This window comes from Lynx canadensis, chromosome A2 (genome assembly GCF_007474595.2).
Source record: "Lynx canadensis isolate LIC74 chromosome A2, mLynCan4.pri.v2, whole genome shotgun sequence".
Lineage (NCBI taxonomy): Eukaryota > Metazoa > Chordata > Mammalia > Carnivora > Felidae > Lynx > Lynx canadensis.
The window spans coordinates 4,231,110-4,257,261 of record NC_044304.2 but is presented as its reverse complement, the minus strand read 5'-3'; the positions used below and the strand labels follow the sequence as shown (position 1 = coordinate 4,257,261).

At 51.0% G+C, this 26,152-nt stretch overlaps 1 protein-coding gene and 1 long non-coding RNA gene across 2 annotated transcripts in view; one reads left to right on the top strand and one right to left on the bottom strand.

The window, feature by feature from the left end:
* The window catches only part of LOC115499734, a 27,024-nt gene extending 8,916 nt beyond the window's left edge, over positions 1 to 18,108 (top strand). Inside the window, exons 2-3 of the long non-coding RNA XR_003964268.1 lie at positions 7,924 to 8,119; positions 14,883 to 18,108. This is a non-coding gene — a long non-coding RNA (uncharacterized LOC115499734). The remainder of the gene's footprint in view (positions 1 to 7,923; positions 8,120 to 14,882) is intronic.
* On the bottom strand, positions 2,892 to 26,152 carry LOC115499705 (long-chain-fatty-acid--CoA ligase ACSBG2-like). The gene is made up of 13 exons (XM_032595693.1): positions 25,975 to 26,152; positions 22,172 to 22,260; positions 21,229 to 21,349; positions 18,945 to 19,028; positions 16,544 to 16,693; positions 12,954 to 13,130; positions 10,171 to 10,352; positions 9,763 to 9,996; positions 7,427 to 7,644; positions 5,226 to 5,365; positions 4,828 to 5,074; positions 3,455 to 3,563; positions 2,892 to 3,299 (listed from the first exon to the last, which is right to left on the bottom strand). Exons 1-12 carry the CDS (start codon positions 26,119 to 26,121, stop codon positions 3,490 to 3,492), a joined length of 1,863 nt encoding a protein of 620 aa, XP_032451584.1. The 5' UTR covers positions 26,122 to 26,152; the 3' UTR covers positions 2,892 to 3,299; positions 3,455 to 3,489.

Genomic DNA, 26,152 nt, shown 5'->3' with positions numbered 1-26,152 from the left:
GAAGGGGCAGAGAGAGAGGGAGACGCAGAATCCAAAGCAGGTTCCAGGCTCCGAGTTGTCAGCACAGAGCCCGACATGGGGCTCGAACTCACGAACCGCGAGATTATGACCGAGCCCAAGTTAGACGCTTAACCAACTGAGCCACCCAGCCGCCCCTTTACTTTTATATTTTAAAAAGAAAAGGGGCCCTGGGACACATGTGGGTATCTAGAATCTTAAAAGACTGGAAATTTTCTTCCTCCTGTCCTAATAGGCTGTCCTCCTTTGGCCTGGGAGGTGCCTCCCCCACTGGTCTTTCAGGGACCAACACTGTGGATTTATTGTGTCAGCTTTGATCTGCCTGTATATGGACTTGTGGATGAAAGAAGAATGAACTTTTTTTTTTAAGTTTTTATTTACGTATTTGGAGAGAAAGTGTGTATGTGAGAGGGGCAGAGAGAGAGGGAGAAAGAGAATACCAAGCAGACCCCACGCCATCAGCGCAGAGCCCGATGCGGGGCTCGAACTCATGAACTGTGAGCTCATGACCAGAGCTGAAACCGAGTCAGAGGTTTAACTGACTGAGCCTCCCAGGTGCCCCTGAACTTCTCTCTTCTTTAAGTTTCTGTTATTTTGGACCTTAGGATAACAGCGAGACTCATCCCCAGAGATGGCATTCATCAAGAATCAGCTGTTAACCGAGACTTGTGGGTGCTTCGATGGTAACAGTCTACCTGTATCGAGGGCTTTCGGGTATCAGAGGCTGCACTCCGTTTGCGTTCTCTGTGTACCTTCACCTGTGATGGTGTGAGTCTTCCACAGTAACCCTGTGAGTGGCGGGGGCGGGGGGGAGGATTACAGAGCCCCACCCCCTCCAGACTCAGAAGGTTGAACTCACATAGCTAGTCAGAATTTGAACTCAGAACTGATTTCAGAGTCTGAACTTCTCAACAAAGGACAAAATGTTTGAATCTGGCCCCAAATCGGGACGTGGGTTGCTGAAGTGCTTTATTAGCAGAACTTATTGGAAGAGTTTCCAGGTTGCTTCTAGGAAGATGAGTTGGCTTGGGGACCCACTTCCTCAGACGTGCGAAGGCTTTCCTCCCATCCGAGTACTAACCAGGCCTGACCCTGCGCAGCTTCTGAGATCAGATGAGACCAAGCGTGTTCAGGGTGGTATGGCCATAGACTTGTGAAGGTTTTTCTTTCTGATGCCTCAGCCCTCTGGGGAGAAAAAACTCGAATCTCGAATTGGAACCCACAAGATGAGAAGTTCTTTTTGTTTTTTATTTTTTTAAATGTTTATTTGTTTTGGGGAGACAGAGAGAGTGGGGGAGGGGCAGAGAGAGAGGGAGACACAGGATCCGAAGCAGGCTCCAGGCTCCGAGCTGTCAGCACAGAGCCTGACGTGGGGCTCAAACCCATGAAGCACAGGATCACGACCTGGGCTGACATCGAACCCTCAACCAACTGAGCCATGCAGGTGCCCCGAGAGGTTCTTTATAGGCTTCCCCATAAGTTTCCCTGGGATCATGCCTTGAAGGTTCACAGGAATTCAGAGATCTATGATGATCCAATATATTCCTTCAAAAGGCATGGCAGGTCCCTGAGGGGGCACCTCTTCAACAGACTGACCCATGGGGAATCTGGGCTTGTTAAAAACAGAAGAAAAAGCCCCTGCCCAGAGGGATCTTCCTGTTAGAAGCTGGAGGGAGAGGAAGGATAAGTTATTACCTGGAGAGACTTGAAATCTGTGTGTGCTCATTCTCTGAGATCCCACAGTTACCATAGGAGGAAAATATTCCTGAATGAATGTATTAGTTTATAAGTTAGAAAAACAATTGAATCCCTCTCCAGTGAACTTTAGAGCAGTGCTGTCCATGAGGAATATCATGTAAGCCACCTATGTAATTAAAAATCTTCAGAGCACCCCGGTGGCTCAGTCGGTTAAGCATCCGACTTCAGCTCAGGTCATGATCTCATGCTTCGTGAGTTCGAGCCCCACGTCGGGCTCTAGTGCTGACAAGCTCAGAGCCTGGAGCCTGCTTTGGATTCTGTGTCTCTCTCTCTGTCTCTCTCTCTCTGCCCCTCCCCCACTCATGCTCTGTGTCTTAAAAATAAACATTAAAAAATTTTTTTAAATTTTTTTTCTGGTAGCCACATGTAAAAATGTAATAGGTGAAATTAACTGAAGTAATATATTTTTGTCACCCAGTATGTCTAAAATAGTATCATTTCAACATGTAATCAATATTTTAAAATATTAATGAGGTATTTTGTATTCTCTATTTCATACCCAGCTGTCAAATCCAGTCTATGTTTGGACTTGTGGCACATCTCAATTTGAATGGCTGCCATCTTGGTCAGCACAGGTGTAAAGGGTCCATCTCCCTCCCCCATGTCAGTGTCAGGTGGTCTTTTGCCCAACTGCAAGGTGTAATTGGAAGTCTTGCAAAAGATGTGGAATGATACACATGATTTCTTTAACTGTTGGGCTCGCCCACGAGACTTTGGCAAATGAAGGTGTGGAAGAGTGAAGCCAGTCAACAATGAAGAAAAGGTGTGATGGGCCGAATTATGCCTGCCTCCCCCCATCCCCCGCCCCGTCCTGATTCATCTGTGGAAGCCCTAACCCCCAGGACCTCAGAATGTGACTGTATTTGAGGATAGAGTCTTTACAGAGGTGATCAAGCTAAAATGAGGTCATTAGGGTGGGCCCCCATCCAGGATGACCAGTGTCCTTGTGAAAAAGGGAAATGTGGACACAGAGACGAGATGAGCCTCAGAACAAGCCAACCCAGCCGGTACCTTGCAGGGTTCTTGGTTGCAGAAGCCCCGGCAGGCTGCTACAGGTGAGCTGGCTGGGGGCATCAGCAGGCGATGATTTGAACATGAAAAGTTTACCAGTGGCTTTTAGGACAACTGAGAATTTGTTGTGCCAACGCTCTTGCATCTAGCTGGGTTCCCACAAACCTATCAGGGACCCTTGGTGTTATGGGAGCTCCTGTGGTTGAGACTTGGGGAGAGGACAGGGGTTGGTAGGTGGGAGTTTTTCAAGACCCCATCCCTTACCATCTGCGATGGGCCAGCATGCATCATTCCTTGGGCTCCTGGCAAGTAGCACTCTCCCCCCACGAACGTTCCTAACAAAAGGCCTCCTCCACATGAGCTAGGAAACATTTGAGCATTTTAACAGCAAAACCTGGTCCTGGATGGGAAGATTGCTCCGCTCCTTCTCTGAGACGAGTAGAAAAGGCAGGAGGAACAGCTAACAGCCTTGGCAGCCAGCCAAGAAGGAGTGTGCACGGCTCGCCATGACCCTGGTAGAGAAAGCATGAGTTGAGGCCAGAGCCAGGGTCCCTGGGAGCCATGCGTGTGTGCGCGCGCGTGTGGCCTCTGCAGCCCCGCCCACAGCCCCGCCTGCCACACAGGGGAGACCACCTCCTTTGGCCCAGCCCAGCCCAGCCAGTCTCACCGTTGGGACAGCCGAGAGCTGCTCCGCCAGAGAGGTCAGTAGTAGAAGCTTTCAATTAGCCTTTTGTATTTCTGGGCCACAAAATGTCTCCTAACCTTTGTCGTCGGACCTATCGAGAAAGGGGAAACCAGTTCCAATGTGGTGATGAAATAAAAGGCCACATGTCCTGGGGGGGGGGGGGCAGCAGGGTCCCCGTGTTGGGGGCTGGCTCTCCCATCGACTTCCTGGGTGTGTTCCCTCCACCTTCAGTGCGGGGAGTGATGAACTCTCCCTCGCCTTGGGCTGCAGTGAGGACTCTATGGGCTGGCAGGTGCACAGCACGCTGAGCTCTGTGCCTAATGTGGACCACGAACCCAGCAAAGGGGGTGCACCGCCCCCTCATCTTCCAGGTGAGGAAACCGTCTCAGGGCCAGTAGCTCTGAGGTGGCCCAGCATGTGCCCGGCAGGGGCAAGGCATGAATTCGGGAGTGGTCTGATCCACGGCCCAGGCTGCTCGTAGGCTCTGGGTCACTGTGGGGTTCAGGCTTCCCCAGCCGTGTCCTGAGCAGCCCCATGAGGGCTCATTTTCAACTCGTAGTTGAAAGGACCAAGGCTTGGAGGGACACGTGCCCCCTCGAGGGACAGGATTTGAACCCAAGTTGTTGGAGGCTGTGTGTTTGCCGTCACTCTAACTCTTTGCTGTCCATGCCATCAGACTACAGCTGACTGCTGAGAGCAAGCCCCAGAAAAGACATTGGTAGGAGGCAGGACCTCCGCCCATCCTGGAGAGGGCAGGGTGCAGGGGGCAGACAGACCAAAATCAGCCAATACATGGGGTAACTCCAGATGATGATGTGTTCCAGGGACAAGATGGCGGCAGTGTAGGAGGCGTGCCCTATGAAGGGTGTCAGTGAGTCACGTTAGCTAGGATGGCCAGAGGAGGCCTCTCTGAGGAAGTGTGCGGTAAGGTGAGACCTGTAGGTGAGACCTGGACAGTGAGAAGGAGCCAAAGAATTGAGGGGGAAGGGCATTCTAGGCAGTGGGCACAGCAGGTGCAAAGGCCCTGAGGCAAAATTTGCCTAGGGAGTTGTGGGAACAGCAGGGAGGCCTGTGCAGTTGGGGTAGGGTAAGTGAAAAAGGAGAGGTCAATAGAAGGGTCATGCAGAGTCATAATGAGTTTGGCTTTTATTCCTAGAGTGAGAGACGTGCTGCCCTGGGTAGAAGGGACCTTGTGTGTGTGTGTGGGGGGGGAGGATCTGGGACACCAGTGAGCTGGAGGTGGACCCTCTGACCCCCAGAAAAGGACACATCTCCTTAGAGCCCGTGTAGTCCTGGACACTAGCCAGGGACCAGCCTCCAAGTGCCAAAGACCACCTGCTCTCCAGACTGCTCACCCAGCTCTCCACTGGGGACAGAAAAGTCCTTCTCCAGGATGGCCCACTTCTGGATCCTCTGTGCATTGGAGATGGCTTCCTCATTCACGGCATCTATGCCCTCTTGGATGGCCTTGTAGACCAGGGGGTCCTGCAGCTCCAAAATCTCAGAGACGGTGGACACGTGGCTTCCCAGTTTCCGGCAGAAGTTGATGGCCTCCGAGCTTAGCTCGTCCAGTGGCTCTCCAGTTATCCCGTCCATCTTACACTGCCCCAGGAGACCCTCGTCACCACACCCAGTGACCGCACACGCTTCCTGGCCACCCCTGCGGACCAGGAAGCGGGTCTTGGACCCACAGGGGCGCACCCTCCGGACCCTGGGGCAGAGCCCCCCCCCCAGGACAGCAAACCCACGTTACCTTCAGTGTCAGCAGGATGCTTAGAAAGTTTGCCTTCTCTCCCACTAACATGGCATGACTGATTACGGGAATCTTCTCTTTAACCAGGTTCTCAATGGGAATAGGGGCCACGTTCTCACCGCCGGCTGTGATGAGGATTTCTGGAACAAAGCATGGCTCGGCGAGGTTTCAACAGAGACAGTACAAAAGCCCCGCCCCCTCGAGGATCAGAGGGGACGGATGCTGGCACAGATGACCACCCTCTTAGAAAACCCCAGAAGCAGAGGAGGACCTCTGCCCAGGGCCGGGACTCCCACCATGCCCTTCTCTAGCCCACAGACCCAGCGTCACTCTGCTCCTGTTCCCTCACCTCCTTGAAATTCCCAGCAAATGTCCGAGTCCTGCGCACAGGACACTTGGACAGCGCCGTATTAATCCGTTGCCAGTTTCTTGGTTCTCTGTACCCTGACCCAAGCCCTCCAATGTGTCTTGCTTGGCAGCCAGCGACATGCTTCTGGCTGTGCCGCGTGTCTCTGTCTCCTGATTTTTCTACCACTTGGCAACCCCCAAAAACCTAAGTCCTTAGGTGGCATCCCTAACTTGGGCAGACCTTAAGAGAACTGCGTCACTTTTCCTCCCAGCCACTCACATTCTCCAGGAGCTCCTCCTCCCGCCCCGGCTATGTTCCTTACTTGCTCTTTCGTCCAAGGATGCCGGCTGCCTCCTGTCCCACCCACCCAAGATCTGTCTTATCTTTCAGCTGTCCGTACCGAGGTTGTTGCGGCAGTAGTGATAATATGATTGTGTGACGGACACCTGTGCTGGTGTTTGCCCGTGACTCGTCTTCCGGGTAACCAGCCCTGCTGTTTCCGTAGGGGACTCTTCTCCATCGTGCACGCTTGTGGTTTGGGCCAGGACTGCTAGGATGAGCACGTGGCCAGGTCTGACCAGTCGGTGTATCCCATTCTCTACAGCGATTCATTTCGAAATGGGATCCAGTGAGAGTCAGACCTAAGACTTTTGCTGTCCCTTAGGGTTAGGGTGAGCCTTGACTGTTGGCGGCCATCTTGTCACCAAATGGGAAGAGCCTCTTCCAGAAGGACCCCAACACCAAGGACAGCTCAGTAAGGGAAGGATAATGCCAATTCCTTGTGATGTTGTTTCGGCACCTGGATCCAGCCAAGCCTGAAGTGAGACCTTTTTGGACTTTTCCATTTTTTGTGCCAATAGTTTCTCTTTGTCACTCAAACGTATATAAGAAGGGTTTTCTGTTGCTTATCATGGAAATGATGCTAACATAGCCCGCTTATTGAATAGTTAACTGCCTGTGTCAGGCTCACTGTCAAATGCTCTCTCAACATCAGAGGTTGGCAAACTATAGACTGTGAGTCCAGTCCAACCTTCCATGTTTTTGTCTGACCACGAGCTAAAAATGGTTTCTATTTATTTTTATTTTGTTTTATTTATTTTATTTTGTTTTATTTATTTTATTTTATTTTATTTATTTTTAAATTTAATTTAATTTTTATTTTATTTTATATTTTATTTTATTTTATTTTATTTTATTTTATTTTATTTATTTATTTTTGAGAGGGAGCATGCAGAAGCGCACACAAGTGGGGGAGAAGCACGGGGGAGGGTGGGTGGGAATTTTCAGCAGGGCTCAATCCCACGACCCTGGGGATCATGACCTGAAACCAAGAGTCAGATACTCGACCGACTGAGCCACCCAGGTGCCCCTGGTTTTTTATACTTTTAACCGGTTGGAAGGAAACTCAAAGCATAATATTTGTGACGTGTGAGGATTATATGACACGGCCACGTCTGTTTGTCTACGTGTTGCCCATGGCTGCCTTCGTACCCCAGTGGCCGAGTTGAGCAGCTCTGACACAGCTCTCCGTCCCTCAGATCCAAAGACTATTTGCTCTCAGGCCCTTATCAGGAAGAGCTGGCTTATCCCTGCTCTACAGCAGTTTCCGTTCATCCTCACTGAATTGTTACAATTATGTCGATCTCAGAGCTAGCATGGGTGTCTCCCCCGGGACCCTTCTTTCCGGGGTCAAATGCTGGGTGCCAGGGAAGAGCTGAAATCTGCAGAGGGGTTGTCACTGTACCTCTGTGGGGGCCCTCCCCCGGGTAAGGTGGGGGGCTGGGAGCCTTTGCTGGTGAGGGTTCAGGGTCGGCCTGCCTACAGGAAGCCCCTGTGGGGCCAGCCCCAGTACCTTTGATGCGGCCGGTGATGTAGAGGAAGCCCTGGTTGTCTGTGTAGCCCAGGTCCCCGGTGTGTAACCAGCCTTCGTCGTCAATGATCTCCATGGTCCTATCTTCCATATCCAGATAGCCCATGAAGACGTGCCGGCCCCAGATGCAGATCTCCCCTATGCTGTCCTTGTTCTTCTGGTACAGCATGTTCTTACATCCATCCATGACTTTGCCACAGCTGCTGGGGGACGGGAGGGGGGAAATCAGGGCACAGAGAGACCGGGTCACCCACCCAGGTCAGCCCGGGTCTGCAGCCCAGGCTCCAGACGCCGCTCAGCTGACCCACTCGGGATCTGCTGTCTCACCCTCTCCGGGACCTGGTGGGCGTAGAGAGTTCCGAGGAGAAGAAATACAAGTGGATTTTAAATATATGCAAAGATTTTTTTTTTCAACCTCACTCATAACAAAAGGAATGTAAATGAAAAGTTGTGTTGAGATACCTTTTTTTTTTTTTTAGCGCAATAATATAGTACGCGTACAAAGCGCTTGCTTCAGCGTCGTTTGTGGTGATGAAAGATGGAGAAAAAGCCGTAAGAATCCCAGCAACAAAAGGCCCCGTTGAGTAAATGAGGGTACGTGCCCCCAGCGGGATACCACGCGACTGCTGAAGACGGGGCAGCTGTGTGCTCGGACAGGGGAACGTTCTCTACCGGGTAAGAATCTCTCACCAGCCAGATCCATTGGGTTGCTGAGCGTGGGTGGTGAGTCAAGACTGGGTGTTTGTATGACAAACCCAGACAGTGAAGGACACCGGGTTATCTGGCTTCATTTGGTTCCCAAGCTCCAGAGAGCAACTAGCAGTTGAGAGAAGACGAGTTTTGGGTTCATTGTCACGAGGAAAATACTTTGGTTTGGGATAGAAGTAGATACGTCCCTGTCACTGCTTATGCAGAGGTTAACTCAAAGGAAATGCTGTGGTGGTTTTGCCCTCGGGAGGGCGTTAGGGGCTGAATCGTGCCCGTCACTCCCCCTATAGGTTGCGGCACAAGCCCCCAGCATCTCACAACGTGACCGTGTTTGGAAGTAGGGTCACTGCCAGTGTAATTAGTTACATTAAGACGAGGTCCTACTGGAGTAGGGTGGCCCCCAATCCAGCCGGCCTGGTGTCTTTCTAGAAAGGGGAGGTTTCTCCTTCAGACGCGCATGTGGGGGGAACCATGTGAAGATTAAGGCGGGGATCCGGGTGATGCGTCTGTAAGCCCTGGAACGCCAGAGGTGGCCAGCAAGCCCCAAGCCCCACCCCAGACGCCAGGGGGAGGGCCTGGGGCAGATTCTCCGTCACCCTTAGAATGAGCCAGCCTGCCCACACCTTGGCCTTGGACATCTGTTCTCTGGAGTTGTAAGAAAACGTTTCCCTTGCTTGAGTCTGTGGGACTTAGTTATTTTATGGTGGCCGTGGCAAACTCACATCGCAGACTGGAGATTTGGGGTGGGCGGGAGGGAGCTTTTCACCGCGTCATTTTATGCCTTCTGAGTTTGGGGACGAGGGCCTGTATTCCTCATTTATTTAAAGATGGAGGCCGGGACTTGCACCTTTCCTCTGGTCCCTTCTCTTTAGGGAAGGGCTGCCCTTTGGTTTTGGAGAAACTGCAGTGGGCATGTGGGTTACACTAAAAAGAGGCCTCAGATGGGACTTCAGAGTGGGGATGGGGACGTTGAGGTGCAGAGCTCCCCCACAGGGTAAAAGTAAAAGGCAGGGATGGTTTCGCCATATTAGGAAGATGAGCTCACTTTCTGCCAAGTTCAGAGGCGGTTGGAACCTGGCCAAGCGTGAAAGGCAAGCTGGACTTGTGATATGACGGCAGCGAGGGGTCAGAGAGAGATGGTGGGAGCTCCTGTGACTGTCAGACCCAAAGAGAACTCGTCTTTGGTGTTCCTCCTGTTTCAGTGTCCTTGGGTCTACTCCTGCAGCCTGGGACCAGCTGAGCTTGGGAGGAAGCCATGGGGGCCCATGGACGTGTTTGGGGGGGAGCATGGCAGAGAGGAAGGGTCCTGAGGTCTCAGGAGGTGAACCTGAGGGGGGTGAGTGAGCCTGGGAGGGCTGTCTGCAGGCAGAACTCACAAATTACAGTGGGGGAGACCCCGGAACATTCTAAGAGTCCTTGTCTGTGGGCTCTGTGGCACATGGGGGCTTCCTTGGTCATGAGGATGTAGGGCTTGGAGGCTGGAGAACAGGGGCCATTCTGGACACTCAGGCCAGGGTTCATCTTAGCTCAGTGGCTTGCCTACCCTCCCACCTTTAACCCCTGACCCCCATGTTGCTGGAGGGCTGGGGGTCTGCCCAGGAAGCCAGTACCTTTGAATCCTGTAGCTCTCCCGGCTGGATGCGGTGTGGGGCCCTGAGCTTTCACTCATACCGTACATCTCGCCTATGGGTATGTCCAGGCTTAGGAAGAACTCAGCGGTCTGTTGGTTGAGGGGTGCGGCTCCGCTGATAAAAGAGTGGCAGCGATCAAGGCCAAGGGCACTCTTGACTTTGCTGAACACGAGGGCCTTCGACACGCGGTAGCTTATGGGAGTATCATGTGTCCTGTGACTAAGAATGCCAAGGACAAAAAAAAAAAAAAAAAAAAAAAAGAATGCCAAGAACGGGTCAACAGTCATGGACAACCAAATGGGAGTGGGTGGGGAGCCAGCTGGAGAAGGCTGAGCCCCTTCACCCCCTGCCCTCTCCCGGCCTGGCCCCACTGGACCCTGCACCTACCCCAACATCCCTTTTGTATTGATCTTGAAGCCAATAACTCTTCCCCATGAAAACACCTTCTTCCTCAGGCTTGAGAATTTGGCGCCAGTTTCCTTTATCCTCTCCTGCATCTTCTCCCAGATTCGGGGCACCCCCAGGAAGGCAGTAGGCTTTACCTCCTGCAGAGTATTGATCAAGGTGCCCTGCAAGAGACCCAGCTGATCTAGCCGCACCTGCACCTCGCGTGGAACCCACATGTCCATCTCTCCCCAGCCATCCAGCTCAGCCCAGGAGTACCTTCTCTTTGCTGATTGGCCCAGGGTGAGCTCCCCACCCAAGGGAGCCAACCCATTGGCTGGCCGGTAGCCAATCAGATTTCGCACGCTCTCTAGGGATTTGGTGGAGCCCACAGACTGGTAAAAACAAACCAACCAACCCACACCTGACCCAAGCTTGGAGTAGAATTTTGCACAACTGTTAATAAGGATGTAAGATTCTTTCCCGATTAGATGTACAGGTTCAGTGCAATCCCTGTCAAAATCCAGGCAGGTTTTTCCACACAGATAGATAAGCCAACCTTAAAAATTTACATGGAAATGCAGAGGACCTAGAACGACCAAAGCAGTTTGGGAAGAGAAGAACAGAATTGGAAGAAACACTGTTTGACTTTGCAATGTATTCTAAAACAGGGCGATTGCCCTGGTTTGCTCAGAACTGAAGGAGTTCATGGAACGTGGGACTTTCAGTCGTAAAACTGGGGATGTCCCAGGCAAACCAGGGCAAGGTGGTCGTCCTGCCAGAAAGCCAGAAAACTCCGGTCAGTATGGTTCTGGCATAAGGACAGACGTCCAGTTCGACGGGGCAGAGTACATTTATGAGCAGTCCAGTGGAAGAAAGGCTGTTCATATCCTGGAAAATAAAAGAGCCCAGCTTAGTGTCTTCTCATCAAACACAAAAGTGAACTCAACACGGAGCACAGACCTGAGTGTAAGAGCTAAGATGCAGAGGCTTTGTGGGACACACGACAGAAACGTCTGTGGCCCCGGGGCAGACAGGGGTCTCTTGCATAGGGCACTACAGTCATGAAAGAAAAGAGAAACGACCTCATCGGAGTTAAAAATGAGAAGACACGATACTGGCCACAGGTCCTTGTAAACCAGCATTTGGTTAGAACCCAACCATAAGAAGATACACAACCAAATTTTAAATTTCTTTTTAAGTTGTGTTTACTTATTTTGAGAGATAGAGCGAGCATGAGCAGGGGAGGGGCAGAGAGGGAGAGAGAGAATCCCAAGCAGGCTCAGTTAAGTCACTGCGGAGCCCGACATGGGGCTCGAACCCACGAACCGTGAGATCGTGACCAGGCGCCCCAACCAAATTTTTAAATGAGCAAAAGAGGGGCGCCTGGTGGCTCAGTCGGCGAAGCGTCTGACTCTTGGTTTTGGCTCAGATGACGATCTCACGGTTTGTGAGTTCAAGCCCCGTGTCGGGCTCTGCACTGACATTGTGGAGCCTGCTTGGAATTCTCTCTCTCTCTCTCTCTCTCTCTCTCTCTCTCTCTCTCTCTCTCTCTGTCCCCCCTCTCAAAAATGAATAAATAAAAAAAATTTTAATGAGCAAAAGATTCGCACAGACTTGTTCTCCCAAAGAAGGTATACAGCCGGTACCAAGCACATGAGGCGGCAGCCCCCCCCCCCCACACCGTTAGTCATCAGGGAAATGCACACGCCGCCTTCCTGCCACTGAGACAGCAGCGGCAGGGACAGCGGTACCGTGGCCGCTCTGGGGGGAGTATGAAATGAGGCGGCCACTTTGGAAACAGTCTGACAGTTTTGTAATATGTTAAGATACTTTATCACCCGTTGGGTTGGTGGTTTGGAAACTGTTGGCAGTATTCGGAGTTGATAAGGATGCGGAGGGACGGGAACGTCTCGGATCTTGGAGCTGCGTGTGGGTACAATGAAGCAGTCAGCCAGAAAAGAAAGTGTTTGTCATCGAGTGGCTACAACATCTCAGACATGAGCACGGGGGATGTGGGAGAGGGGCCAAGGAGATACCGAAGCAGAAAACAAAATGATGAGAGGAGTCTGCCATGAGAACAACAGGAGAACAAATCTTCTAGAAGGAGTCACAAAGGCCGGAGGACTTAGCCTGCTCGATGCCTCTGGGCAGAGTCATGGTCCCCTGAATATGTCACACCCTAACCCCAGAACCTGTGAATATGTTCTCTTTCACAGAAAAAGGGACTTTGTAGATGTGGTAAAGGGCCTTGAGATAGATCTGGTTTTTTGGAGCTTTTTGGTGCTGGGAATACTGACTTAAACACACACACACAGACACATACATTTTGCTTTAAAAAAAATTTTTTTAAATGTTTGTTTATTTTTGAGAGAGAGACAGAGAGACAAAGCGTGAGCAGGGGAGGGGCAGAGAGAGGGGGAGACACAGAATCCCAAGCAGGCTCCAGGCTCTGAGCCATCAGCACAGAGCCCGACGCGGGACTCAAACTCATGAACTGTGAGATCATGACCTGAGCCAAAGTCAGACATTCAACCGACTGAGCCACCCTGGCCGCCCCCAATATGTTCTGCTTTTAATACCAGTCACATTGTTAGTTTGGGGTGGTTCAGTGTACCACCTACACAACCATATGGGGATGCCCTGACGTGGATAAAGACATAAACTAAAAGAATGTAGTCAACTATTTCCACTGCTCCTGTGTTGGAGCGTAAGATAGAGAAGGAACCCCTGGATCGAGGACTCGGCAAAACCACCCCCTAACCCCGGGCTGCCCTCAGCCTTACCTTGAGAGCGTCTGGCTGAGCAAAGTAGGTGGAGGCCCCGATCTTCATGGTGACCCAGATGTCCATCATCTGAGCCGCAATGTGGCTGAGGGGGAGGTAGCTGACCACCACCTCCTGCTTTTGTGCAGCAGTAGACAGGCCACAGTTCTTTGCTGCTGCTCTGGCCGTCCACGTGATCTGGAACACAAGTCGGGCTTACCACCCAGGGTGCCCCGCCCTTGCCAGGGGGCCGTTTCGGTGCAATTATTTAACGCACGCTGACAAAGCACCGACTGGGTGCTCGGCAGTGCTGTCCTACTTTGTAAACAGCAAGTCGTAGCATGCTGGGGTCGGTAGCTATGATTCTGTACGTTTGACAGGTGGGGAAATAGAAACACGGAGCAGTGAGGCAACCTGCCCGAGGCTAAGGGGAGCTGTGAAAATAGTGGGCAGCTTTGGGGCTTGAAGAGCCCCTTGGACCCAGCAACGGGCCCTAGAATCAGAACGTCTTCATGGAGAGTCAGAAATCCAAAGGACTCAGTACGTGTCCCAGGATCAAATCCTGACTCCACTACTTGCCCACTAGGAGGCCCTGGGCTCTTTGCGCATCTGTAAAATGGGCACAGGGGCTTCTCCTGTCCAGCAAACCAAACAGCCTCCCATAATCCCATCACACAAACACGCAGCAGTTAGCACATCCGTGGTTTTCTTTCTCCACCGCATGCCTCGATGTGAAGTCTTGGCAGATCTATAATTTCGCAGTCTGCATTTCTCACTGGTATCGTAAATCCCCGGCAAGGAATTACCTCATTAATTTCAGCCACACGGGCCTCCACGCAGTTCCTCCGACACACGAGGCAGGGTCGTGCCTCAGGGCCTTGGCACGTGCTGTTCCATCTGCTCGGAATGCTCTTCCTCCAGCTTTCCCCCCAACTGAGTCTTTCTTGAATATTACGTTTCTGCTTAAATGTCACCAACTCAGAGAGGCCGTCCCATGCCCCCCAAACCGAAGTTCCCGTTGTCTGCCTGATTCCCTGGATGTCATCACCACAGCGTGCATGATTTTATCTGCTCATTCCCTGTCTTCCCGAGGGCCCTCATTGGTTCAGTGCAGACTTGATGCGTGTTTGTTGAGGGAGGGAGGAGAGAGATGAGACATTTAAGTGTGGTGAAGTTTGCTAAGCACTGGCCCATCGCGAGCCCTCAGGATCAGGCCCACTTCTTCCCCTGGGCCTCAGGATGGAGGGAGTTTCCTTCTTTTCCACCAGCCCGTTGCTTACAGCCTGTGCTCTGAGGCACCCAGCAACCATTCGTCCAGGGAGGGGGCTTGGCATGTGTAGACGATGAGGTCGGCCCCTGGTGTCGACGCTCCTGGGTTCAAATCCTGGCCCAGGGACGTTGAGCACGTCATTTTCCCTGTCTGAGCCTCGGTTTCTTATCTGTGAAAGGGGTTCACGACAGTTTCCCTGGTGGTAGTCGGTTTAGTGAGGGGTTCACACATGCTTATGTTGGCACAGAGTACCCTGTAAGTAGGAGAAACCGGGACCTGTCGTGTCTACTGAGAACACCGGGCTAGCTTTGACTTCCTGCTTTAAAGACGATGATGTGGGGCACCTGGGTGGCTCAGTCGGTTGGGCGTCCGTCTCGGGCTCAGGTCATGATCTCACGGTCCGTGAGTTCGAGTCCCGCGTCGTGCTCTGTGCTGACCCCTCAGAGCCTGGAGCCTGCTTTCAGAATCTGTGTCTCCTCCTCTCTCTCTGCCCCTTCCCTGGTCATGCTCTGTCTCCCTCTATCTCCCCAAAATAAGTAAACATTAAAAAAGATGGTGATGTGATTTAACAGCGAATGTTAGCACGGCTGGGTGTGGCTCGCTGCGTGTCCGTGTTTATGCTGTGGGTTTCCCTGCCGTGCGTCTGTTCGGAGCTGTGGTGTTTTCCTTTCCCCTCACAGGGGGGACATTGGACATTGAACTTCAGACATTGAACCTCTGCGTCTGTCCCCGAGGTTGCTTCCTCTGGGGGAGCCAGCCGCCGCACGACGTTCCGTGACCTCAGGGCCACTGCATGGCGGGGTACCCCAGGCCACGTGAGACAGGTGAGTGCTCCCTTCTTGGGCCAGGAGGCACCAGCTGACGCTTCCTGGGGCCAAAGAAACTCCCCACTGAGCCCCGCCTGAACTCCAGACCCGGAAGGAATCCACTGCTGGGGTTTTAAGGCAGCCCGAGTCACCCGACACATTATCTGAAGTAATTTACTCCATGAGGCATCTCTAAGAGGCACAAGCCGTTCTGGTCTCCCTGTTACAGATGGGGAAACTGAGGCCCCGAGAAGATGAGGAACTTGTCCCAGGCCACACGGCCAGCAAGTGGGAGTGCCGGGACTCAGACCCGGGTGGGCTCACTGGGGGAACCTGTGCCCATCACCCTTATGGGAGGGGAACGTTTCCCCGGACACGACGGGCGAGACGAGAGGGAGAGACGCTGGCCAGGGTAGGGTGAGGGTCTACCTAGGTTCCTTGCATCCATTTATTCACGGATTCCATAGAGGCCCTGGGGTGCTTTATTTTTGTGGGTGTTTTCAACATGGAAGCCCGGGAGGGCTTTGTGGAGGTGATAACGTGTGAGCAGGGACCTGAAGTAGGTGAAGCTACAAGCCGTGGGGCTCTCTGGCAACAAGAGCGAGCAGAGGGCACGGCCGGCGCAGGGCCTGGCGCGTCTGCTGACTGTCCATCTAGGCTGGGAGGCAACTTCGCGTAAACACTAGCGATCGTGCTGATGGAGACCCACCATCGCCGGTCGGGGGCGCATCCTGTGGACGCTTTTCTGCTTCTAAAAAGCACACGCGTGCGCCTTGCTTGCTGACGTTGTTTAGTTTTTAACACAGGGCACGGTTTGCCCCGTCTGCCGCTCTGCACCTGGCTTGGACGTGTTTACGTCGCGTCTTTGCTTAAGCCCCAACCTGCTTTCTGTTCCTGTGGATAAGTTGGCATTTCTTAGGGTTTTATATAAACGGAATCCCTTAGCATCTGTTCCCTTTTTTTCTCCTTTTTTTCTCCTGTAACGATGATCTAAATTGCTTTCGCTAAAAAGACATAAATTGCTTTCGCTTGTGGACTCTGTCCAGACATATATGTCTTTTCCAAAGACGCAGCCTTTCCCAAGTAACCAAAACAGCGACTTCTGCTTTACTTCCGAAGCACAGAATGTGTGTTCTGCTCTCTCACACACGTGTCTTACTATCAAACACCGTCCGTCCTGAGCTCTCTCCAAACGGGAACTCATTTCATTTTCAAAACAGCCCGCCAGGCGGGGATTGTCGCACCACACCCATTTTACAGATGCGCAAACCGAGGCCTGGGGCCATTGGGTTAAGTCCTGAACGCAGGTCTGCTCTGAAGTCCTTGATTTCAGCCCTTGTGCTACACTGCCCTCTTTGCAAGTGTTCTCATGGCTGTTCCATGCTTCACTGGGTGGGAGCCGTCGTGTGCCGGGCCCCTAAATGCCACCCTGCCCCTGTGGGTCAAGAATGGAAAGAGCCTGAGGGCCCCTGGCCCAGGGTGCAGGGACTCCGGGTGCTACCGAGTTCATCACTGTTGGCAAAGACCACACTTACGTTGTCGTGGCTAAGCATCACTCCCTTGGGGATGCCTAAGGTCCCAGAAGTATAAATGATCACTGCACACTGATTGGGCCTCTGGCTTTCCATGATCTGGTCCAGCTGGGAATCGGGGATGCTGTGACCAAGCTCCATGAAATCATTCCACTGTGGAAAGAAGAGACAGGCGGAGCATGAGGACCCCAGATGTGAGGGCGACCCACGACACGCCAGGGGTCGCCCTCCCCAGTCAGGTCGGGTACCAGCAGCCTCTCTAAAGCACGATTGCCAGCATGAGGGAAGGCTTAGGATCACCAGTCCTGGTGCCTCTTTAAAAAGCCCTAAAATGTTTGCTTCTCCTCCTCCACTTCCTGGCCCGGCTGCTGGGTCTGGGCATGTGACGGCCGCTGGTCCAATCGCACTGAAGGTCAGGGCTTTTGCTGGAAGTGCTGGGGCAGGAGTGAGTCATCTGGACACGAATGAGTCAAGATGTAGCCCCGGGAGCCGCCAAAGGTCACCCGGCAAGTAAACAGGAACCAGCCTTCTGAACCAAGGTGGCCAGACTCCAGAGCCTGTGCGCTTAACTGCCTTCAACTACGATGCCTCAGAAGGCGCTGCTGGGTTGTGTGAACGGAGTGACCGCACAGGATCTGTAGCACTTCTACCCGGGAGCCCCAGCACGGCTCTGGGTGAGGGCAGTGCCCTGGATTCCAGACGGAGGGCACGCAGCGTCCTCCAGAAGTGGAGCCAGGGTGATGCCGGCCCCACGGCAGCAGGTCATGTCTGAGGGCGTTTGTGGTTTCAGCGAGGACAGCGCTGCTGACATCTAGCAGGTGGAGGCCAGGGGCACCGCCTGGCATCCGACACCTCACAGTTCGGCCGCACGACTAAGAATGATCCACCCCAGATGTCCAGAGCAATGAGGTTGAGAAACCCCACTGTAGGTAGTGTTGCTAACAAGGGAGTTTTTTGTTTTTGTTTTTGTTTTTTAAGGTATCCAGACCTCAGATATTGTTGCTGTGGTGGCCACTCTTAACCTCTAAAATGTCTGTGATTCTGATCAGCTTTCTTCCTTAATCAGTCGCCATCCTGGTCTTGATATTTGAGTGTTTTCTGGAAGGCACACAAGCTGCCGAGGGTTCTGGTTGGTAGAAAGGATCATGGGCGCCTTTTGTCTGCCTTGCACGGAGGGCAACCCAGAAAAACTCCGTGACGTGTTAGGACTTTTGATCCAAGTCATGAGTTTGAGAGTCTGATCACATGGGCGTTAACAGGAGCTTGTCTCGTGGCTTCTGTGAGATCACTCCATGTACCGTCATGCACCTCACCCCTGCTTCGGCTAGCCTGACGTCACCATGCTTGGAGAGGCCGCAGAGAGAGAGGGAGGTATATAGGAGGAGGAGCCCGGGCTGCAGGACCAGAGTGAGGACTCGACACTTAGCCTCTAGGGCAAAGTTTAAGAAGATGCAAACAACAGAATAAAACAAAAGGGCAACAAACCTTTGGTAATCAACATAAGTGGTATTTTAATGCAATATTTTTAAAGTCACTAACAACGTAAAAAAAAAAAAAAAATCCATGATGGGGGCACCTGGGTGGCTCAGTTGGTTAAGCGTCCGACTTTGGTTCAGGTCATGGTCTCATGGTTCGAGCCCCATGTCATAGGGAACCTGCTTCAGATCCTCTGTCCCCCCTCTCTCTCTGCTACTCCCCTGCCCTTATTCTTTCTCTCTCTCTCTCTCTCTCTCTCTCTCTCTCTCTGCCCCTCCCCTGTTCACGTGCTTTCTCTCTCAAAAATAAACCTTAAAAACACGTTTTTAAATCCATGATGAATGAAATATCAAAAATTTAAATAAAGACAGGCTCCAAGACGGCTGCTGGTCCCAGCCATAGCAGAGCCGCTCAGCCCCAGATGCATAGTAAATGGTGCTTAATGGTTTTAGCAAAATAACCAATTCTGATTTGGATGTAAAGTAAATATTTTTAAAAAAAAATTTTTTAGCATTTATTTATTTTTGAGACAGAGAGAGATAGAGCATGAACAGGGGAGGGTCAGAGAGAAGGAGACACAGAATCTGAAACAGGCTCCAGGCTCTGAGCTGTCAGCACAGAGCCCGACGCGGGGCTCAAACTCGCGGACCGTGAGATCATGACCTGAGCCGAAGTCGGCCGCTCAACCGACTGAGCCACTAAGTCACCCCTAAAGTAAATATTTAAACTCAATGCTGTGAGTTTTCACACACCTAATTTCCCACGAGGCAGTATTTTTTCAATGACCTTGACGCTCTGGAAAAGAATTAATAACAAAATGATCGTTGTTGTCTTAAGCCGTCAGTCTGGGGGGAGATTTGTTTCACAGCAATAAATGACCAGAGCACACATCTTCCCTTGCGAGGTCCTCCCCCACCCCCACACTTACAGAGTACAGGTTATCTCTGCTCTCCTTCATTGGCAGCTTGTACTGGATGATCGCTTTTAGGGTCTCCATCCTGCCCCGCGGAATCTGAAAGAAAGTTTCGCATGGGCCTCTTGGCCCTGGGAGAGATTGAAGGCGGGTGCCCGTCCCAAGCAATCTCCCACAGCCGCCCCAGCCTCCTTTCTTTGTCCTGCCCACCCTGTACAGCACTGCTGTTTGTCCCGACTGACAGGACACGCCCTGGTCTCTGGACTGCTGGGTTCCCTGTGGTCCGTATCAGTGGCATCCTGCACTTAAAGGCTGGCGAAGCCCACAGCCTCCTGGGTTCTGCCACACACACAGCTGTGGCTGTCGGTTGGTGACCTTGCCCCTTGTGCTGTGCGGCCAGGAGCCAGCTAACCTTCTAGCTGGAATTGGGCAACAAAAATTCTCTGTGAAGGTGACCGGGACCTGGACAACTTGAGGACTTTCTACCAACACCTAAGACGCCAAGGTTCGGTTGAGCACGCCTGCAGGATCCTTGTATCCTGTTGATGCAGAGGAAGGGGTATGCCTCTGTGCCATGACAGAAGTCACTTCCAGCACCCAGTGTGGTAATTACAATTATAACCAAGACCCCCGTGTGGATTGAGAGAAAAGAGGACAGAAGCGCTCATGACGGTCAGACGGGAGGTTTCTGGAGAGGAAGAGAACAGACCTCTAGAAAGCTTGGAGCAGGCAGTGGCCGGGGATGTTTGAGGACTGTGTAAAGTCTAAGATGGCTAGGACTCTAGCCCCCTAGAGTTGGAGGGCTGTAAGCCATGAGTATCACCCAGAATCAAAGATTTCCAAATGGAACTGAACATCCAGTTTGGGAGGAGCGTGTCAGAAGCCTGGCTTTGAATCTTGCCTACGAAGGATCCGCAGTATTTTCTAACGGTGGAAAACCCAACTTGTAAGCCCCACTCTTCATCCACCCCACTGTTTGTTCTGCTATGAACAGAACAAACAGGGAGTGACATGAGTGTCAGGGACCACTGATGCATCACTTAAAACAATTTCAGGGTCGGCTGGGTGGCTCAGTCAGTTAAGCATCTGACTCACAGTCTGTGAGTTCGAGCCCCACATCAGGCTCTGTGCTGACAGCTCAGAGCCCGGAGCCTGCTTTGGATTCTATGTCTCCCTCTGTCTCTGCCCCTCCCTGGCTCATTCTCTCTCTCTCTCCTCTCTCTCTCTCTCTCTCTCTCTCTCTCTCAAGAATAAATCAACATTAAAAATTTTTTTTAAAAGAAAAAGAAAGCAATTTGAGAAAGCTCAAGGCTGGAGGGGGGAAGTCTGCTCTCCCTGAACCAGGTCAAGGATTAGGCATCCAAGGAGGCTTGGCTGCCGAGTGGTCTGTTTCACTGGGTCTAGCTGATTTCATGAGTCTGGAAAGTCTGCCCTAATTTCAGAGATGTCAAAATGTGGGCAGACATGCCAGCGGTGATTGGAGGATGCCATTGACGGCAAGATATATCTCAACTCCAGAGACCTTAAAAAGTAGAGAAGTGTATAATCCAGAAAGATGGTGTTGATGCAAGCAGCCAGGGGGCCCTTGGGCTGAGTGGTGAATCTGGTCACCTAGGCTCACCCTCCTGAGGATTCCCCTTCCCATAGGATCTTCCTGCCAAAAGATGGGTCAGGAAAGTGCGGCTCATTCAAATACTAGGAACTGAGAAACTTTCTACAACATCCATATGAAGATACTACAAGAAAACAAAAGGGCAGTCGGAGGGGAGCCAAATTTTGGACCCAGAGAAAAGTCACCACAAAGCAAAGGAAAATTGCCACCCAACATTCCAACATGAAATTTAAAACAAAGTAGACACAGCTGGGAAGGAAGAACACAAAGCAAACATACAAGCACTGAGGGAAGAGAGAGCCACACCAGAAAAAGGTGAAACAGGAAGAAATAGAAGAGAAAGACAAGCATTTTAGAAATTATGACAGTTACAAAAAATATAATTACAAGGGGTGTAAGTCTCAAAATAATTACATTTCTAAAAGAAAATAAACAGCAGACTGTACATAAACATATTCTGAAAATAGAAGCTTAGGAAGTAGAGTTAACATGAGTCAGAAATTAAATCTCCTTGGCTTCACCCTGCTCCCCCTACTCACACCAAAGTAGCCTTAGTGAACCCGAGAATGGGGCCAGCCCCCTCACCCCACCTATCACTTACATCAACCTGGGAGCGACAAGACATGTAGTCAGAGCCCTGAGGTCCCCTTGGGTGACTGGCGGACAGTGTTTGGGTTAAGGTTTTACCGAAAGGATTTTCTGTAGCTGTAGGTCATTCTCAACCAGCAGGATGTTCACTTTGGCATGAGTAACGACGTATTGACAGGCGTCCGCAGAGTTGGTAGAATAAATACCAACACAAAGACCCCTGGGAAAAGAAAACGTGTGTGTGTGTGATGTGTGTGTGTGTGTGCGCGCATGCACACACCCCCACACCTTAAAGTGAGAATGTCCTGGAAGGTGGGGGAGGGGAAGGGTCTATAGGCAAGTTCTGAGTTTGCAACCTTGGCACCAGCTTACCTCCCTCCACAAGTTAACCAGGATGAGAACAGCAAAAATGAGGGTAATGAAAGCAGCAGCTCCTATAATGTCATTGTGACGGCAGATCACGGAGCCCACGCAGTGTCTCACTTTAATAGATGAGCATTTTATAGGGCACTTTGTTCTAGCAATAGATGCTAGAAGTGGGATTTGGACCTATACTCAGCCACCTGTTCCCCTCCATTTTACTGCCTTTTGTTCTTGCTTTTGACAGTTCTGGTTTTTAAATGTGCGTTTCCCTGGGGCGCCTGGGTGGCTCAGTTGGATAAGCCTCCAGCTTCAGCTCAGGTCATGATCTCGAGATCTGAGTTCGAGCCCCGAGTCAGGCTCTGTGCTGACAGCTCGGAGCCCGGAGCCTGCTTCGGATTCTGTGTCTCCCTCTCTCTCTGCCCCTCCCCCCGCTAGCACTCTGTCTCTTTCTATCTCTGTCTCAAAAACAAACATTAAAAATTTATTACTCAGTCACAGAAGTGCCTTATGTATCCGAGATGCTGGTCCTTTGTCACATTGGTTGCTGTGTCTGTCTTGCCTGCTAACCTGGGGTTGCACCTGAATCCCCGGTCACATCTCAGTCAGAGGGAGCCCACGGCCGCTGGGCCCTGAGCAGTGGCCCACCCACATTCAGAGTCAACCAAGCCCGTAGTCTTACCCTGCTAAGATGGCACCAAGAGAAGCGATAAACCACTCGACGGAGTTAAACCCCAGGATGCCAACTCCATGGAAACGCTGCAGGCCCAGCTGGGAAGGCGAGAAAACAGACAGATAAGCAGAAAACAGAAACACAAAGACCTGTTGTTTCCAAGTGGGACCTGCTCCCTGGATGTGTGAAAGCAGGCTCCAGAGCCCATGTGGTCACCCTGGGAAAAGCCAGTGTTGAGCCTAAAATCTGGGGTGTGATACTTGTGTGACCCTTGAGAGGGTGGTTCGCCTCCTTCTACGCAAGGCCCCATTTATTTATTCTTATTTGTATATATTTTATTTTTTATTATGGTAAGCCATCTATAGCATGAATATGCATCGTAACCAGGTTTTAGTGCACAGCTTACTGGCGTCAGGCACACTCACTATCGTGTAGCCGCCCCCACCACCCGTCTCCAGAACTTTCCATCGCCCCAGACTGAGCCTCTGTCCCCCATGAAGCACAGACTCCCCGCCCCCTGCCCCACCCCAGTCTCCCACCATCTACTCTCTGTCTCTGCGGATGGGACTCCTCTAGGGACCTCCTGTATGAGTGGGGTCATGCAGGACGTGTCCTGTGTCTGGCTTCTGTCACTGCGCACAGTGGCCTCCGGGCCCGTCCACGTGCTGGCAGGCGGCAGGACGTCCTTCCATCTTTAGGCCGAATAGTAATTTATTGTATAGACGGGCCACGCTGTATCTCATCCATTCACCCACCAGTGGACACTTGATTGCCTCCACATTTTGGCGGCTGTGAACATTCGTGTTCAACACCTCCTTGAGCCCTTGCTTTGAATTCTTTTGGGAATTGTTCGGTGCGATGTAAGCCCGTGTTTAATTTTTTTGAGGAACCACCCACCGTCTTCCGTAAGGGCTGCACCATTATACATTTCCACCAGCAATGCTTTCTCCGTGGCTTCCCTGACACCTGCTATTTTTTTTTTTTTTTTTTTTTTTTTAAATGACCACCTTAATAGGGTGTGAATTTATTTTTATTTGTAATAACAAAAGTACTTAGAGTGATAGCCTGTAGTGGTGATAAATTGCACTTTTTAAAGCGTAGCCTTGGTCTGAGTGGGCTTGAGGATGAACTAGGAAACCTCTCCCTCCTGAGGGGAGGCCCAGGTTTTGTCACACCCCAGATTTAGGCTCAGCACTGGCTTTTTCCCAATGTGGCCCCATGGAGTTTGGGAAAACTAACTTCGTTGGCTCTTTTATCTATTTATTTTTAATGTTTGTTTATTTTTGAGACAGAGAGAGAGCGCAAGTCAGGGAGGGGCAGAGAGAGAGGGAGACATAGAATCCGAAGCAGGCTCCAGGCTCTGAGCTGTCCGCACAGAGCTCGTTGCAGGGCTCAAACCCACAAACCGTAAGATCATGACTCGAGTAGAAGTCAGATGCTCAACAGACTGAGCCCCCAGGCATCCCATCGTTGGCTGGTTTAGTTATATGCTGGCAAGGCTGGCAACGACCCACTGTTCTTGGGGAACCTGTAAGTGTTTGAAAGGCATCCGCTTGCTGATGCTTCTGAATGCGATGACAAGTCTTTCTGCTCAATGACAAATAGGCTGTCTTCTCCGTAGGTAGAGAGTCTCTGTTAACGTGCAGATAGACTGATTTATTACTGATCAGATCCCTGAGGATTAAGAGAGAAGGGGTCTTTAAACCCCAGATCTAAGGGCATAACTAAAGAGGATCATCTTTCAGGAGAGGTGAACTAATCACAGCACTGTGGTGAGGCAGCCAAGCAGAAAGTCAGTGCTAACAGATGGTTCTCATGGTGACCTCTCATAGGCTCTCGGCAAAAGCACATGGTGTCAGGGGAGGGGAGAGGGGAACTCAGGTCTGGGTCCAAATGTGGTAGCAATTCCTATAAATCAAAACCACCAGGCATTCCCTTTTACGTACGTAGGAGACACTTATCACATTCATGGTCAATTGGGGCATAACACATCACCACAAATTTAGCAGCTTAAAACAACACACATTTATTATCTCAGTTTCCATGGGTCAGGAATCTGGGCACAGCTTAACTGGGTCCACTGCTAAGGATCTCCTGAAGCTGCAGTTCAGGCATCAGGGGGGGACTGTGGTCTCCTCTGAAGCTTGAGAATCTTCTTCCACACTTGTAGATTGTTGGCAATACTCATTCCCTTGGGGTTAAATGACTGAGGTCCTGTTTTTCACTAAAGCTGGCAGATGAACTGCTCTCCTAGAGGTTGTCTGCCATACCCTGCCACATGGCCCTGTCCACAACATGGCAGTTTGCTTCCTCAAAGCCAGCAGAAGAATCTTTCTTTTAATGGTTTTCCTGCTTAGGTCAGGCCCACCCAGAGCATTTACCATTTTGATGAACTCCAAGTCAACCGATCAGGGAGCCCATTCCATTTGCAAAATCTCTTCACCTTTGCCACCACAGGAGGGAAATCTCATCATAGTCACAAGCTCTGTGCATACTCAAGGGGGAAGAGTCTGTCTGTATATACCAGGGGTTGGGAATCTTGGGGGTAATTGTAGAATTCTGCCTAACATGCCCATCAAAGTAGCCAATATGAACATTTTGTATAATGTGATGTTGGCAAGAATAATAGGTAAGCAGATTCTGTCACACCCTATGAGTGGGCATACAGAGGCACTGTTGCTATAAGAATTCATTGTATATCGGGGCGCCTGGGTGGCGCAGTCGGTTAAGCGTCCGACTTCAGCCAGGTCATGATCTCGCGGTCCGTGAGTTCGAGCCCCGCGTCGGGCTCTGGGCTGATGGCTCAGAGCCTGGAGCCTGTTTCCGATTCTGTGTCTCCCTCTCTCTCTGCCCCTCCCCCGTTCATGCTCTGTCTCTCTCTGTCCCAAAAATAAATAAAAACGTTGAAAAAAAATTAAAAAAAAAAAAAAAAGAATTCATTGTATAAAGAAGCTTCTCTGTGGCTCCATATATGGCGGCAAAGCGTGGAAACACCGTAAATGCCCACCAGTAGGGGGCTGGTTATGCCAATGTTGTTACATACGTATCTGCGTATTTTGTTGAAAGAGTATGGACTGTTTTGTTTTGTTTTGTTTTGTTTTTGGTGGTAAATCAACGTAGTAGGATCTCAGAGTGTGGCAGCCAGCCTCCAAGATGGTCCTCTCCTGGGGTTTGTATTCTTGTGTAATCCCCTCCCACACTGTATCAATGCTTGTCTGCGTGACCAGTAGAATGTGGAAAGGATAGTAGGTCACTACTGAGATTACGTAATGGAAGATATCGTGGTTCCCATCTTGTTCATGTTTTTTTGGATCACTCATTCTCACCCAAGCAACCCCATGGAGAAGGCCCGGAAGCAAGGAACCACGGTCCCCTGCCAATAGCCAGCCATGTAAATGAACTTACAAGTGGGCCCTGAAGCCCGACTCAAGCCTTTAGATGACAGCTTGACGACTACAACTATGAGAGACTCTAAAACTAAATTTGGGGGTAATTTGTTACGCAGCAGTAGCTAATACCTAGAGATAAAAAAAAAAAAAGATTCAGAATCGTGCCTACAGTCGGCTACTGTGCATGTAAAAATTTGCATATAGAGAAATTTTATAATATGCACATATCATTTATTTCCTAGAAGTATTTATAGAAGCTGGCAGTGGTGGCTGCCTCCATAATGGATGGGTCAAGGGCCAAAGGGAAAAAATCTCACCGGTTACCTTCACAATCTTATGGTACCTCGTGCATTTTATACCATATGTACGTGTGTGTAGAATGAATGACTGAATGATGAATGAATGAGCGAATGACTCATTTACCTTGATCAAGGCTCTCGCCGCCTTCCGACAGGCCTCGTAATACTGGTTGAAATTCAGAGTTTCCCACCGTTCACTGTTCTTCGTTGCGAGGGCCGGGTAGGCCCCAAATCGGCTGACTGACTCCCGAAAAAATGCAGGGATGGTCATTGGGGTCTCATGGCCTGCCCCATGTTTTGAT

What these genes read in the sequence shown, in the direction of transcription:
- LOC115499705 (XM_032595693.1), bottom strand. Translation starts at nt 26,121, where the DNA reads ATGACCATCCCTGCATTTTTTCGGGAGTCAGTCAGCCGATTTGGGGCC. An exon ending in CGGCGAGAGCCTTGATCAAG is followed by an intron (nt 22,261 to 25,974) that starts GTAAATGAGTCA and finishes TCGCCTTCCCAG; the next exon opens with CTGGGCCTGCAGCGTTTCCA. An exon ending in AATACAAAAGGGATGTTGGG is followed by an intron (nt 9,997 to 10,170) that starts GTAGGTGCAGGG and finishes TCTTAGTCACAG; the next exon opens with GACACATGATACTCCCATAA.